Source organism: Rhinatrema bivittatum, chromosome 9, assembly GCF_901001135.1.
Source record: "Rhinatrema bivittatum chromosome 9, aRhiBiv1.1, whole genome shotgun sequence".
NCBI lineage: Eukaryota > Metazoa > Chordata > Amphibia > Gymnophiona > Rhinatrematidae > Rhinatrema > Rhinatrema bivittatum.
The window spans coordinates 122,204,817-122,222,196 of NC_042623.1; the positions used below are offsets into that span (position 1 = coordinate 122,204,817).

The window sequence follows — 17,380 nt, forward strand, 5'->3', positions numbered from 1 at the left end:
ACAAAGACCTGGATGTATTTTGGAAGTCTACAACTATTGTGTCTCATAGCTGCAGAGATGGCACTAATTTCAATACATAGAAGCCTTGATGACTGTTAGTACTGCTCACAAGTTTCAAACTTGTGCTAATTTAACTAATTTAACCATTTTGTAACTGTTGCCATGTGTTCAAGGTATATACACACTTATGTTTCAATGTTAGTAACGGCGTGACAAACTGCTGATTCTGAGAGCATGTCAGCATTCATAAACTTATATACTTGGAAAGATAAGAACCTTTTTCTTAATTCAAAACAAAAGTGATGTTTCACAGTTAAAAAAGTGTGTAAATCATAAAGGTAATTTTGAATAGCTTGCATAGTTCATATATATGCATAAGTAGGTACACATAAAGTTACACTGGTATTTTAAAAACTGTGCAGCCGCACAATTTATAAAATACCGTGCATCACTGTCATGAAAGTATTCATATATGTTTCAGTACATGCATATTTTTTAATGCAGGAAACCTCCTATTTTTACTTGTAATGTGTGTGTGTAATAACCCTTATTTTATACAAGGAAGTAGATATTTTATAAAGTTGGCTGATGTGTGCATACATATTATCTCACTTAAGAAAATACTGATACCTACATACTGATACCTACACCAGTTGATCCAGACCTTCACCAGTTCACAACACCCTCCACCACTTGCACCAGACCCCCACCCAAAAACTGCAAACAAAAAAGTCAGATTTAATTTTTGTGACTTGATTAGTAAGTGTAAAATCATGCATGTTTGATAACACATGTATGTACTCAATTTATAAAATATGTACATTTATGTGTATTTCCAGATCTCCACCTGGAATACCCTCGAAATGCATACTTTTCCATGTGGTAATAATGTAGTTTTTAAAATGTATTTTTTAAGCTGTTCTTTGGTTTTATTGTTGTATGAATCTGTTGTAATCCGCCTAGTATGATATGTCTATTATATGCAGAATATATGTGTTTTAATAAATAAGTAAAATAGTATCCATGTATTTCCACCCTTCTGAAAATTCAGTTACAAGAGCAAAGACCAAGTGCACATATTGATGCCAATTTTCATGCACAATCCTCACACAAGTCTTTGAAAATTCACCTCCACCTGGCTTTACTTGATTTTTGTATGTGGTAAATTTTGTATTTGTATATGATTTAAAAACAATATGAAACGTTTTCAATAAAAACAGATTTTTTTGCATGGTGAGAGATGTGAATCTTTATGCAAAATTATGCAAATTTGACACATAATTTCATAAGATTTTTGAAAATCTTGCCTTAGAATTTGCATACTTTTGCCAAAGAATCTTGAAAAATCTGCTGCAGGAAACGGGGCTCCATGGGCCTAAGTTACCAGAGTCACCTATGTGACATTTTAGGAGGAGGGGACAGAAGTTTGAGGACTGAAACTGAAAAAAATGGGGAGGAATCAAACGAACATGGGGATCACAGAGGCTATTATGTTTATTGTGGTGAACAGAGTGTGATAATCTTTTAAAGGAATATTTTCAACAAGCAAGCAATTCAAAGTACAATCATAGACAGCAACTCTAATAAAGAACAAAGCAATATACAGTTAGAAGACAATCAAAGAACAGGAAAAACAACTGCAGTTAAGCATTTTGATACTTTTCTTCTACACATATACCTATGCTGCAGAAATAAAAGTAAAATAATGTCCAGTCTTGGAGAGCTGTGACCATTAACAGCAAAGAACAGTCTTATAAAATTTATCTCCCACAAAAATAAACTATATATATAAAAAAAATTTTATGATGTTCTGTCTGTTTTAGTAGCCACCAGCCATTTTTCAGTCTGAAAAACGAGGTATAGTAGGCCCTAAGAGGTAGCAATGTGTTTTTGATTGTACTACAACATATAGAAAATACAAGATTAACTTCATCAGAGCTGTAAGTCCCTCAGAGCTTGAAGTCTGACCAACATGCAGCAACTACTTCTCTTCCATCAAGGTTGACAGCAAGGTTAAAACTTGACAAACAAAAAACAAACTTCGAATGACTTTTGCTGAACTTGACACTGAAACAGAGCAAACCAATATATCTGGCCAACATTTAATTAATGTTAATCCATCCAGTTCTATAACTCAGATCAATTCTTTCGGTGGTGCAGCCCTCTTAGGAGGTTCACTGCTTCTTGAAAAAAAAACCCCCATCTCATTAAAGACAGCAATAAGTAGTTATCTTTAGTTGTATTTGACTCAATACTAAAGCCATGAGGGAAAAAGCCTTCCTGAGGAACTACCCCTGGCCCAGTTAATATAATATTAAAAGGTAGACATACTGACTAGGAAAAGGAAGAATAAAATCTCTACATAAGAAGCATTTAAAATATATCTGGTTGAAAAATATTACAAAAAAAATCACATTTGTGTAAAATACATGAAAATACTTATCAAGTATTTTTTTTTTTTTTTTACAATCTACTAATTTAAAAATATATTTATGATTGCATTATGCAAAAGCTGAGCTTGCTGCTTCCCACCTACAAAGCTTCAAGTTTCTTTGAAGGTTTTTATAAGAACGTAATTTAAAATGAGCTCATTTCAAAAGTTCTTTTACAAAAATACTTTGATTAGGGATTAGTTGCATCCTAAATATTTCAAACATCTCAAAGCTAATGCTGAAAGTAACAAGTTCATTCCATTGAATGTCTGGAGGTAGGTCTTTGTCAATTGATTAGTCCATTGCTTTAAACAAATTGTTTGAGGTACAGATTTGGACAGTAATATTTAAACACTACAACTACAAAGGTTTTCTGTCATATAGTATCATAGAAGAAAATTATCCTTACAAACCTATGAGCAATTCAGTACAAAAATATATTCAAGTTAACAGTATGCAACACAGATATCTAGCAGAAAATGAGATTAAGTACATTTAAAACTGAAAAAAAAAATAGTTATGCAGAAACACACTAAGATATTGCGTTAACTGTAATTAAGTGTTGAAATAAGGGAAAGATAAAGATATCAGTGATCAACTGCCCAATACCAATTTCCTGCATTGTATATGTATATAGCAGCATGTATTTTTCAGGTTGCAGAGCTAATTGTAAAATCAGAGGTAGTCATGAATAGTGGGGTCATATTGCATTTCTTTGCTAAAAGTGCTGCTCTGAGTGAAGAGAAGGAATGCTGCTCGGGGTAGAACCACCCCTAGAAAGCATCCCTTGCTCATGTGTACGGTTATCGCTCAATACAAGATCCAAGCTCACTTGAGGCTGAGGTGCCTGATAATTGCTTCTTACATCCAGGTTGCTGAGTAATGGAGAAATGAATTTCCTTTGGAATTCTTAAGGGCTGAAATGACTGCATCCAAAATATTTTAATCTTTTTAGGGATTAGAAATGTTCCTAAACTAGTATAAATCTGAGGTTACTTTTCTTTAAAAAAAACAAAACAAAAAAAAAATATTTCTCCCCTTCCCCCTAAAAAAAAATCATCTTTCTAGACAAATGGATTATTCAAGGTCTTTTAAGCTGAGATGTGGGCTTCCTTTATTACTGCTAAACATTGCCTGGCTGTGCAGAAAGCAAATTCTACCCTCATTGCTATTCCTTAAGATGTGTGCTGTGAGTTTTGTGCAATACTTTGGCTATGTTTAAATAGGTATATCATGGTGTATCTAGTCTTTCTTCCCTTTTAGAAAATGAAAAGAATATTTTTCTGCCATGTGTTATTATTAGCTGAATTAAGTGACAAATCAGCCCTATGTTCTTCCTGAAATGACAATAAGTGAAAACTATCAAAGTCTACAAGAAAATTACAAGAGAGAGTTAGTGTCTATCCTTTATCTTTGGTGATCTAAGCAGGAGTTTACTAAGTAAGGGAGTGGGTTAGTATTGTTGAGGACCTGGTGTCAAACATCAGGCCTTTCCTGTATGAATGCCCATAATTAACTCAATGTGTTACAATTTCTCTTGTTTTTAGGTTGTGCAGTGAATTACTAAACCTGATTCAAAACTTTTCTGACCCATTTGCCCTTTCTTAGCAGCTCAACAAACTATTAGTAGGTTAAGAAAAAAGAAAACATTAAAGGTTGCATTATTAATCTGTGTCCCTCTGTGTTACAGCAGTTTTTCACCAAACCTGGGACTGTGAAGGGATAACAAAGAAGGTGATTAATAAAGTCCTTTTTAAGGTTATGTGACTTTTCCCCCAGGCACAAGTGGAAAGACCATGGTAATAGAAAATAAGTGGTCAAGGCAGTGTCTTCTCCCTTCAAAAGACCCAACAGCTGGATGAGGTAGAAAATGGAAGCCGTAGTCTCTTAATCTTCCTCTCCAGAGTCTTGTGAGGATGACTTTTCAGTCTTTTCCTGAAAAACACACCATAAAGATTTGTATTTATTTTTCAATTTGTATGCCAGTTGCCCACATCAAGAGTGGCTTACATCACAATAAAATGAATATATCTTACATCCATACATTAACAATGAGGATAACCAATACCTACTAGATTTAAATACAATATTTTTTTAAAAATCCAATAATTTCAAAACAATTTAAATTAGATTCGTATAGCAAATGACACAATCTCTAAAAATTAAAAAACAAAAAAAAAACAACCCATAAAATGTAAAAGTAACAAAACCTAAAATTATCCTCTGTTCATCTTAAGGGAATCAAATCCAGAGAAGCAAAAATAAAAATATAGCTCAAATTCCCCTTTCTTCCCATATGCCGCTATAAAAATCCAGGATTTTACTGTCTTTCCAAAAGCTAGTATGTCTGAGATCAGCAGGTTTCCTCTAGGAAGTATTTTCCAGAGGGAAGGTGCTGCATATGAGAAGGCCCATCTCCGTGTACCCCTAACTTCACTTCCCCTGACAACAGAACCCAAAGTAGTTCAACATATGCTGATCTCAGTGATTTTGAAGGCACATATTTGATTTACCTGTCCTTCAACTATAGAGGGCCCAAATCCTACAAACCGCTAAGGAGTGCAGCTCTTTCAGCACTGGACTGATATGTTTTATGTTCTCTGGTGCTAGTACGACTGATTAAACAGGCTGCTGCATTCAGGATCATCTGTAATTTAAAGATACATTTTTGTGCCAATCATCATCTAGAAATCTGAAGGGCAATTTTCAAAGGCATTTCTACGGATAAAACAGTGCTTTACCAACAGAAATGGTCTTTTATAAAATTGCCTGTCTGCAGGTAAACTTAGGCACGTACCACCGGTCCATGCATAAGTTTACCGAGCAGAGGCATTCCTGGGGGGCAGAGTTGGGGAGGGCTTTGGACTTAGCATTATATTTTTGCATTTTCAAATGTTTGCACGCAAATTCTCCTGAAAACTTTCCATACACATAACAGCAGGTGTAATTGTGTGCTGGTAAATTTTATGGGATAAATTTCAAAGCAGACTTAGGGCTGGATTCATCATTCTTCGCAGAATCCTGTGAAAATGGGCGGTGGGCCTGCGACAGCCCGTAGCCTTCGCACCACGGCGGTGCAATTTCGGCAGACGCGGTGCCGGCTGCCGGCTTTTGCACCAAATAGCGCCACAGTGAAAGGTGGGGCTATTTGGCGCGCTACTGCCGACGATAATGTTAGTAACATTATCGCTGGGGCAGCAAAGCCACCGCCGACTCCGTCCCCTACCCCGCCCCAAACTAATTTGCATGCTATTGCACGCGAAAAGGGCCTTTTCACACGCGATCGAGGCTTATCGCACGCGATACGGCTGCATCGCGTGCGATAAGCCCTTAGAAAATAACCCCCCTAATCACATAAGTCTGCTTTTAAAATTGGTGGAACTTACGGGCATTTTTGCCATCTAATTTAGGCAGGTTGTTATGAAATTACTCCCTTGAAGACCAAAATTTAAAGCAAATACAACAACAGTGTAGTATTCCACTGTGAGATTACAAACACTTTTTTAAGCTGGGAAGATGGTGCAAGAGGCCTCCCAGGGATGTGCCTAAGAATATTTACTTGAAAGAGGATAGATTCCTGCTCATCCCCTGAGGCTGCTGTGACAATAATGATCCAGAAGATTAAGTGCCTTTGTCTCAGAGCTTGTACCTTCAATCTGGAGCCCTTAGTGAATTTAAATCTTTGGTTTATTTTTCCTTAATTGTATAGCCTTGATGATAACCAACCTTTCTGAAAGTATTACTTAGATTTTCCAACTACAATATAGTAAGAAAAAAAAAAAGTATTCACTTACACCTATGTTCTAATGATTAAAGATGATAAAAATACACCCTTCATCTTACCCAGAAACTATCGGGTCGATTTTGAAAAAGGTGCGCGTGGGGAAAAACAGGGGTTTACGCGCGCAGCCAGGCCATGTGCACGCCGCGCGCGTAAACCCCTGTTACGTGCACAAGAGCCAGGCCTCTTCCAAGGGGCGGGCCGGGACAGTGCCATTCACTGCTGTCCTGGATCCTCGCGCGCCGGCCGCCTGCCGGCACGCGCAGCCTACTTCAGGTTGGGCCCTGAAGTAATTTAGAAGACAAACGCAAAAAAAGGGGAAAAGGTAAGATTTAGGGGTTGGGGAGGAGAGAGGAAGGGGAAGGGAGGTTAGGGTAGGGGGTAAGGAAGTTCCCTCCCAGTCCGCTCCTTAATTGGAACGGACTGGGAGGGAATTGGGGAATTGGCCGGGATGCGTTGCCGCGCGAAATTGGCAAAACTCTACCCCCTCCCCCCTTGCGCGTGCCGCTCGCATATGCATGCGCGGATTACAAAATCCGGCGGGCATGTTATAAAATCACCACGTCCATGTGTGCGTGCCCGGACATGTGCGCACATACGCAGCTTTCAAAATCTAGGGGGAGCTTTATCAAGCTGTGCTAGAGCTTTAATGCACAATAAGTAGCATATATCATACAATAAAAACTGTATAATCATGCAATACAGCCCCATCGCGGCAATATTTGCAATATCACGCAATTTTTAGGACAGAAACTTGCCCCTATTACAATGAGCTGTTTTGCATGGCATTCGCATGCAGGAATTTTGCAAATCCATGCAGAGCAACTCATGCATACTTCAACCTATGTAAACAAAATAAAATAACTGGGTTGACTTGGAAATTTGTCAGCTACGTTATTTTTGAAAATCGTTAATCTACCGTGGGAGCACCCAGACCCTAATGCGCAGCCTTGAATCTGTTACTAGGCACCCATTATAATTGTGCCTGGGGTGACAAACATTTTGGGGCAGTAGGCTGGCGAAGATTTGCTGCCTTTCTGCTGCCCTGTAAGAGATCCTTACTATAGGTGGGGGGAGTAAAAGCATCAACAGTGCCTAGGGGTGGCAAAATCCTAACTCTACCCCTGCTTACGGGGGGTCCCAATGCTCTGGTGGTAAATTTAAAGGAACCAACACAGCACCCATAGGAATTAATCAAAACATCCCCAGGGGTCTTATTAGATTCCCCTCAGTCCCACCGAGGCCACCATTCAAGGGGGCCCCAGAATACAAATTAAAAAAAAAAGAATAAATCATTGCGCAACAACACTCCCCCCTCCCCCCCCCCCCCCCCCCCCCCCCACCTAGCTCCTTAGTTATCAAAAATCTCCTCGCAAATAGTAACCCCCCTACATGGCTTTGGTCCAAGTTAAGGTCTGGTTGGAGTAATTTTGGAAAACCAACCGGGCCTGAGTCTAGGGGGCACGCTAGGCCCTCTTCCTTTGTAAATATGCATATTGTGAGGTAAAGAGGTATGAGGGGATACACTAGGCCATCACTGTTATTTTTGCTCTGTTGGGGGATGGGGGGGGGGAGGTGATGGGGACCCTAGTGGCCTGATTTTCTATTGGAAAGGGGGCCAGGGGGAGTTTGAGGGGGGCCCTGCCGCCTAATGTTTTCAGCAAAAAGGTGGGCAGAAGGGGGTTTTGGATAACTGAGGAGCTGGGTGGCCGGGGGAGGGGGGCATCATTGCACGGCAACTTATTTATTGAGGCCGCCTCAATTGGTGGCCCCAGGGGGAGTGGGGGGGGGGGGGGGAACGACTCTAATAAGACCCCCATTGACATTTTAATTCTTTGGGGGTGCTGTGTTGGGCTGCAGGGCCCTTTAAGGCAACAGTGGCCCTGTGCATTGAGGGCCGCCATTGCACTTGGGAGGGGCTTCTGCTGTGCTCTTTTGTCTTGCGGCCTTTTTCCACGAGACAAAAGAATGTGATCTTACAGCTGCAATATTTTGTCGGGGGGGGGGCAAAATACTGCGGGCTCACCTCCCTGCGATATGGGGGCCCCCTCCCGTGATAAAATATTGCAGCTTAGTGAATCCAGGTTTTAATTGTGGAGTTTCAAACTGAGCCTTGGCTTTTCTTTAATCTTTCTTCCTTCTGGATTGAACTTTAAAGTTCAAAATATGAGGTCAATATTCAACGAACCAGTAAACGGATAACTTATCAGGCTAAGGTTATCAGGGATATTCAGCGGGCTAAATGTCTGCCTGAATATTCACAAATAAAGTTCTCCAGCTCTGCATAGCTGGATGACTTTGAAACCCAGCTGGCTATGATTGAATATCGCTGGTTAGGTTTCAAAGGTATCCGAGAATGTGTTCCCAAACAACTTTAACTTAACCAGCTACATTCAAGAACATATAGCCAATAAAGTGATCTCATACACACACACACACAAAGGATATGCCACCCGAGACCCTACTCTCCACCCAAGTGATGCCAACGTTTGGCCCAGCGGCCTGATTCCTCCTCTCCCCAAGCTTCCCCAAAGAATGAAAAAAAGCTGTACAGATTTTTGGGCTAATCGTCGCCTCCTGCACCCTGCCTTGCTTGTTCCATCTTGCCCCCTTCACCTGCCTTCCAACCCCACACCCCTGTCCTGTGCACCCTAACCATCCTCCCCAAGTCAGAACAGCCCTCCCCCCCAAAAAAAAGCCCTTACTGCCAGCAGAAGCTTGGCACATTTGTCCGGCTCCTGGCACATCAAGCATTGCTCTCAATGTTCCCTTTCTTTTATATCTTAGTACATTTTATTTTTTTTTTTCCCAAATAAAAGTTGTTCACCTTTCATGTTGATAGGTGCCATTTTTGAATCATTTAAACAATTAACATTGAAGATTGTTTGTTACCCCTGTGGAAGGTGGAGGTGTCTGCTGAAACCTAGGCCTGCTTTGGGGATTTTTTGCAACTAGATATTAGAATTACTCTGGAGTGGATTTAGGTTTTTCGTGAGATTGTTTGACTGCACATGTAAGATCATTTTTTTTCAATAAAATTGCTTTTATATAAATGATATTGCTAAAACAAACTGATACGTGATTATGATTACATGCATTACATGAAGATGTTTACAGCCATTACGAGACAAAAAGTAATAAGATCATTTGCACAAAGTACTTCGATATCAAGTTTGTTTAAGAAAAAAAGAATTTTGTCTATTAATCTCATCTGTGTTTGCGATTATACATCTTTCACATTAAACATTCTTTATTTTTAAAAATCTCGTTCTGAAGAGTCCGCTCTTCAGTAGGGGTAAAGATCATTAAAGCAGCACCCAAGTGCAATTAGATTTGTAAGAACAGGAGTAGCTTACTAAGTAGTGGCCTGAAAATCTTTAAATCAGTGGTCCCCAACCCTGTCGGGTCTTCAGCATATCCACAAGGAATATGCATGAGAGAAAATTTGCATGTTATGGAGGCAGTGCATGCAAATTTTCTCTCATGCATATTCCTTTGTGGATATCCTGGCTGGTGGGCCCCCAGGACAGGGTTGGGGATCACTGCTTTAAATAGCTAGCAATGAGATAAAAATTGAGAGAGTGATCTGAATGATTCCGTATGTTTAAGATACCAGTGAAATTCGTTCTCCCCCCCCCCCCCCCCATACATTTTTGCTAGTATTGCTGGCATAACCACTCATTGTAAGCACTGAGCACATTTAAAAATAATCACAGAGACAGCGATAGTGTCTACATAGTGAGGTAGCCAAAGAAAGTAACGCTAACCTGCATCCTTAGATGAGCCCCCATGCTTCCCACTGCCTTGGGGATTGCAGGGCTCTTAACATTGCTTATTTAATGAATATACAGCACCTCTCAGGGCATGGGTGGTAAACTGGAGACAATAAACATCACAGATGAAAGGGCTGTTAGCAAGATGTTGATTTTTATCAAATGCTGCATATCATCTCGTAACTCGGCATGTGATAAAGATCTACAAAGAATAGGTAAACATTTACCTCTACAGCAAACTGAAACCCTTTAAGAATGGCCAGTTTAAAACACTTCATAACAGTCTTCCTACTTTAATAGATTTGATTTTCCACATGGCTTCATTTTGTCTGGGTGGCTAGCTGACACAATTTATAACTCTCTTCCTTTCCCAGGCCACTACAGTACACCATTCAGTAAAGCATGCCTTCAAGCCTATCTGCATTATATGACCAAACTTCCATTTATTACTGTTTGAAACACTTCAGCTGTGAAGCGGCTCCTAAATACTACCATGTGTGACAACTACTGCACAAGAGCAGCATGGAGACCACCCCCCCCCTCCCCCCTCCCACCAACTAGACTTTAATCATAGATCACTGCTTACTGCAATTGCCTTTCAAAAGGTTTCAAACATTCAAGAAAAGGATGAAACACCCAACACCCCCCTCCCTCCCTGTAAATCCAGGGAATAAACACAAGTACAAATGAATGGATGACAGCTTGAAAAATACAACCCCAGCAGCATCAAGCTATGAGATTTTACACTGGTTTTGTTTAGTCTGCTTTGGGTTATGTGGGAAACGTGGAAGGCACGAAGCAAATCTTTAAGCCAGTAGGTTTACACCTCTTGACTAGGCCAACAGGCCATGACCGTGGGATACTCTCCAGAGTACTAGCCACAAAGAAAGATATGGCATGATCAAAGCCATGGACAGATGAGAAGAGGGTAAAGTCAAGTGTCAGATGCCCCGTGATCCTGTTCTTTCAATTAATATTTAAGTTCCAGAACAGAAAGTTATCTTGCAAACACACAACATTTTTTTTTTTTTTTAAATAATACACTTCTAATTATGCTATAAGGGGCGGATTTTCAGAGCCCTGCTCGCGTAAATCCGCCCAAAACCGGGCGGATTTACGCGAGCAGGGCCCTGCGCGCCGGGAAGCCTATTTTACATAGGCCTCCCGGCGCGCGCAGAGCCCCGGGACTCGCGTACGTCCCGGGGTTCTCGGAGGGGGCGTGTCGGGGGGCGGGGCCGGAGCGCGCGGCGTTGCGGGGGCGTGTCGGCAGCGTTTTGGGGGCGGGTACGGGGCGTGGCTACGGCCCGGGGGCGTGGCCGCGCCCTCCGTACCCGCCCCCAGGTCGCGGCCCGGCGCGCAGCAGGCCCGCTGGCGCGCGGGGATTTACGTCTCCCTCCGGGAGGCGTAAATCCCCCGACAAAGGTAAGGGGGGGTGTAGACAGGGCCGGGTGGGTGGGTTAGGGAGGGGAAGGGAGGGTAAGGTGAGGGGAGGGCAAAGGAAAGTTCCCTCCGAGGCCGCTCCGATTTCGGAGCGGCCTTGGAGGGAACGGGGGGAGGCAGCGCGGCTCGGCGCGCGCAGGCTATACAAAATCGATAGCCTTGCGCGCGCCGATCCAGGATTTTAGTGGATACGCGCGGCTCCGCGCGTATCTACTAAAATCCAGCGTACTTTTGCTTGAGTCTGATGCGCAAGCAAAAGTAGGCTGATCGCGCTTCTTTTAAAATCTACCCCTAAGGTTTTTAGGCCTTTGCTATGGAACTGAAGGGTTTGGTCTTCCTCATCCAATTTTATACATGGTATTCAGAAACGTTACCTAGCTTTTTCTGCATAAGTATCTGCTATGTGATTCAGAAAATGACCGCGGGAGGTGATTCGATAGCATGCTCTGCCACGTGGGAATTCCTGACTCAAATATCCGACCTACTCCCCCTTCTTTGAGGGGAGGAAGGTATAGGCAGCACTCTCCCTTCACATCTCCTGGCTATCTCCGGATAGCCTGACCCAGGAATTAAGTTTGTTTTTCAGATAAAACTTCAGCTAAAGTTCTTGTGAGACCCAGTTTGTGATCCATAATTTGACATGAAGGGATAAAGTAAAGAAAGCTCCTTAAATGATAAATAATGACTTCATTCTTAGCACTCAGTTTCCTTTGCTCATCTAAAGGCAGAAGTTGAGTGTTTGGGACATGTTATTTTTAGATTTGGGCTGAATAATGAAGAAGATGAGGCTTAGTTAGGGGGAAAATTAAAAAAAGACTATGTAGAAAAGATATCTATCATTTATAAGCACTTGGTTATATTTACTTAAGGTTCTACTTATCAATGCACATTAAACACAAAGCATTAATGCTGTCATTAATGAAGTATTCACAAAATCTTTATATGTAAATTGTGCTAAAACAAGTTGCATTAGCACAAAATGTATACCTCATGAGACATAGTTAAGATTCTGGTATTAATGCATTTGCATTAGCTATTTAACACTCATACAGTTTATCCACAGTAATCAATGAAGTAATTTGAATAGTTTTGCATCTCATTACCTTATTATTATAAAAATTTACATTAACATAAATACATTAACATGTGCATTAATGCTTGCGTTTATTTTATTTTTATTTATATACCGTCATTCTATATAAAGAACAATCATAATGGTTTATAATGGTTTATCTACTAGATAAATGAGGCTTGACCGACGTACCGCAAATGCGCAGTAGGGAGCAGCTCTACTGTGCATGCGCGGCACAAAGAACTCTGCCCGACGTGCCACGAGAGAGCACGTCAGTCTGAGTGGTGGACACGGCGTTTTGCAGCAGTGGCGGCAGTATGTCAGCATCGGTCGGGCCAGCAACAGAGAGCGGCGGATGCGGCGTGGAGGAGCAGCGGCAGTGAAAGCTGCGTGACAGGTGGGCAAGCAATGAGCGCGGTGGTCAGGTGCTCCAAGAAAAGGCTCCTCAGACATGTTAACAGCCTGAGCCTGGCCCTCCGTTGCCGGGGAAGGGGGGAGAGAATAGGAAGTAGGGACGGCGACGGAGGGACAGGCTCAGGCTGTTAACATGCAGTTCCGTCAGCAAATGCCTCCTCCTTTAGCCTGGCCCCTCCCAGCCGGCTCTGTAGAAGAGAAAAAGAGGGAGGGAAGGAGGGCTGAGGGAGAGGGAAGGGGTTGTGGATGAGGTGATAGTGGAAGGAAAGGGAAGATGAGGGGATGGTAGGAAAGGGGATGAGTGAGTAAGTGGGAAGGGTAAGACGTACAGAAGAGAAAAAGAGGGAGTGGGAAGGGGGTGTGGATGAGTTGGGAGGGGATGAGAGTGAGGGATGGGATTGAGAGAGAGTGGGGAGTGACTGAGGGAAGAGGAGGGAGTGGGAGGGAGAATGAGGGGGGAGGTGAGAGTGAGGGAAGGGGAGGGAGTGGGATGGAGGATGAGGGGGAGGTGAGAGTGAGGGGAGGGAGTAGGAGGGAGAATGAGGGGGGAGGTGAGCGTGAGGGAAGGGAGTTTGAGTGGGGGCAGGGGAGGGAAGGAGGGCTGAGGGAGAGGGAAGGGGTTGTGGATGAGGTGATAGTGGAAGGAAAGGGAAGATGAGGGGATGGAAGGAAAAGGGATGAGTGAGTAAGTGGGAAGGGTAAGACGTACAGAAGAGAAAAAGAGGGAGTGAGAAGTGACTGAGGTGAATGAGCGAGGGGAAGGAGGAGTGAGGGAAAAGAAGTGTAGACTGGTGCAGTGTCTGAAAGCGGACCGAAATTTTTTTTTAATGTAGCCTGTTGTTACGGGCTTAACGGCTAGTAAGAAAATAAAACATTAAAAAAATGTGATAGATGGGGAGGTACCCGTACTGGAGAAGGTTTTCATGTGTAATGATTCAGATGGACTGAATCAAAACACGGTGAACCTAGAAGATGTGGTTGACCTGATTGACAAACTGAAGAGTAGTAAATCACCTGGACCGGATGGTATACACCCCAGAGTTCTGAAGGAACTAAAAAATGAAATTTCAGACCTATTAGTAAAAATTTGTAATCTATCATTAAAATCATCCATTGTACCTGAAGACTGGAGGATAGCAAATGTAACCCCAATATTTAAAAAGGGCTCCAGGGGCGATCCGGGAAACTACAGACCGGTTAGCCTGACTTCAGGGCCAGGAAAAATAGTGAAAAGTGTTCTATTTATTTATTTTTATTTAACATTTTTTATATACCGAGGTTCTAGAGACAAAATCACTAAGCACTTCGGTTTACATACAACTATTGAAATGACTGACTTGAGTCTTACAGAGAACAGGAAATACAGAACTTGGATATTATACATTTAAACTCATAATGACATAGAACCTTTAAATAACAGAAACAGTAAAGGTTGGTAGTCAAACATGTAACAGGCGATTATATGAGAATAGAGGAATATGAGGTAATATCTGTGGTTGTTTGGCAGTGAAAAACATGATAATTTGCATCCAGTGGGTAGGAAAGGATTAAGATCGAATTAGGCGTAGGCTAGGGAGAAGATCCAAATCTTGAGTCTTTTTTTGAAAGTAATTGGACATTGTTCAAGTCTAAGTTCTGAAGGGAGAGAGTTCCAATGATTCGGGCCGACTGTAGAGAAGGCTCTTTTATTTGAAAATGATTTAATTGGAGGCGTTTTAGAGAGCCTTTTTGGGCAGCTCTCAACGGGCGGGAAGAAGAATATAGTTGTAAAGGAATCATGAGGTCAAGAGGGGAGGATTTGTATATAGATTTGTGTATGATAGAACAAGTTTTGTAGAGAATTCTATATTTAATTGGGAGCCAGTGGAGTTTCTTTAGAATTGGAGTGATGTGGTCCCTTTTTTTTGATTTTGTCAGAATCCTAGCTGTGGCATTCTGTAGCATTTGTAGAGGTCTAAGGGAAATCGCTGGGAGACCAATTAAAAGGGCATTGCAATAGTCAATCTTAGAAAATATGATCGCTTGCAGAACTGATCTGAAATCACGGGGGTGAAGTAGGTTCTAAACATCAAAATCACAGAACATATAGAAAGACATGGTTTAATGGAACAAAGTCAACATGGCTTTACCCAAGGCAAGTCTTGCCTCACAAATCTGCTTCACTTTTTTGAAGGAGTTAATAAACATGTGGATAAAGGTGAACCGGTAGATGTAGTATACTTGGATTTTCAGAAGGCGTTTGTGCAACCTGCGTGCGCCGAGCCCAACGTGCGCTGCCTGTTCCCTCTGAGGCCGCTCCGATTTTGGAGTGGCCTCGGAGAGAACTTTTCTTCGCCCTCCCCCCACCTTCCCCTCCCTTCCCCTACCTAACCCACCCCCCGGCCCTATCTAAACCCCCCCTTACTTTTGTCGGCAAAGTTACGCCTGCTGAAAGCAGGCGTAACTTTGCGCGCGTCGCCGGCAGCCCCGCTCCGTCCTCCGGTCCCGGGGGCTGGTCCGGAGGCCTCGACCATGCCCCCGGGCCGGCGCCACGCCCCCGGGCCCACCCCCGAAACGCCACGGCACGCTCCCGAAACGCTGCGTCGTTTCGGGGACGCCCCCGGACACACCCCCTCCTGCCCCTTTTCGAAAGCCCCGGGACTTACGCGCGTCCCGGGGCTTTACACGCGCCGGCGGCCTATGCAAAATAGGCGCGCCGGCGCGCGGCCCTTTTAAAATCCGCCCCTTAGAGAATAGCTACTGCCATTAGCAACGGTAACATGGAATAGACTTAGTTTTTGGGTACTTGCCAGGTTCTTATGGCCTGGATTGGCCACTGTTGGAGACAGGATGCTGGGCTTGATGGACCCTTGGTCTGACCCAGTATGGCATGTTCTTATGTTTTTACAAGTACATAAATTTAAAAACAAGAACGAAAAACTGCTCTTCATAAAAAAATTCTAATTCAGTGCTACTTTTAAAGCTCTCCTGATCTCATTCTATTTCAAAAGCAGCTCTAAATAACCATGTTTTAAGTCTTTTTTAACGATCTTGAAGTCCTTTTGTAGCCTCAGGTTTTCAGGTAGACTATTCCATAATTTGGGGCCACAATTGATAAAGCCCATTCTCTCACATTGGGTAAATGTGCGGTTTGTACTGGAAGGATGGTGTGCAAGCCCTTATTTGCAGACCTCAGATTTCTTTGAGGGGTATGAAAGTGCAGTGCTGCCCCTGACCATTCCAAATTCTTATTTATATAATAATTTATGAATTATGGTTAAGGCCTTATACTGGATTCCTTGGTTAATCGGTAACCAGTGCAACGCCTTCAACACTGGGGTAATATGACCATATCTTTTACACCCTGATATTATTCGTGCTGTTGCATTTTGTAATAACTGAATGGGTCTTAGTGTAGTCGTTGATAATTCCAATAAAAGAGTATTACAGTAAAGGCCTGAAAAAAGCCCTAGACAGGTATTTGTATCCCTATGGTAGGCCCACCTAGTAACTCGAGGTGGGGATTAGGTATGAGTGTAGGGGGTTGGGGGCCGCTTTCACATTCAACATGAGACGTACAAACAGAACAGTGGTCTCTTGTGAAGATTTGATGGCCTTCGGAGTGAGGAAACTCACTCCAAGATGAGATTTGGGCAATGTTCTCTCCACCTAGAGAGTCCATCAAGCTAGGTGGAGAGAACATTGCCCAAATCTCATCTTGGAGTGAGTTTCCTCACTCCGAAGGCCATCAAATCTTCACAAGAGACCACTGTTCTGTTCGTACGTCTCATGTTGAATGTGAAAGCGGCCCCCAACCCCCTACACTCATACCTAATCCCCACCTCTCTCACATACTGAAACAGGCTGTGTGGAAACATTGTGAACTGTGATAAACCTTTACTGGCCTCTAGCGCACAACATGAAAGAGGTGTAGCTATTGGCTGTGCTAACACTGTGGCTGTTTCAAAAAATTGCAATAACGGCTGTTAGTGTGATTTGCGGTAACTCCTTGGAAAATGACCCCCATGGTCTATGCTTTTAGCAAGCACATAAACCAAAAAATGTTTTAACTTTATCATCTGGTTCAGCTAAGACTTTGAAGTATACCTCAATTAATTAATCTGCTTTCAAAAGATATATTGAATTGGTTATGGTGTTTAATGTTATATTTTGTCTGTGTTGCTTTAATTTGCTGGGAATTATATTTTATGTTAAAATTGTAATCCACTTAGCATAATATTGTTAATATAGGTGGAAAATAGATAGTTTAAATAAATAAATAAAAGGAAAAGTATACTAAAAAAACAGAATTGTAAAAGTTTTTTTAAAATGCCTGTAGAGTTGGGAGGGTGGTTTTGCAGTCCATGTAAATTAGACAGCAAAATGGAGCAATATTACTACAATTTTCAAAGTGAATTTATACTCATAGGGGTAGATTTTCAAATAGCGCGATTTGGCGTACTTTTGTTGGCGCATCAGGCGCCAACAA

At 42.2% G+C, this 17,380-nt stretch overlaps 1 protein-coding gene across 1 annotated transcript in view; it reads right to left on the reverse strand.

Annotated features, from left to right (window-relative positions):
* Positions 1-1,439: 1,439 nt before the first annotated feature.
* HMGA2 (high mobility group AT-hook 2) overlaps positions 1,440-17,380 on the reverse strand; it is a 381,404-nt gene continuing 365,463 nt past the window's right edge. The window contains exon 5 of the mRNA XM_029616846.1: positions 1,440-4,367. Within this exon, the coding sequence (XP_029472706.1) occupies positions 4,320-4,367 (48 nt within the window). The 3' untranslated portion in view covers positions 1,440-4,319. The remainder of the gene's footprint in view (positions 4,368-17,380) is intronic.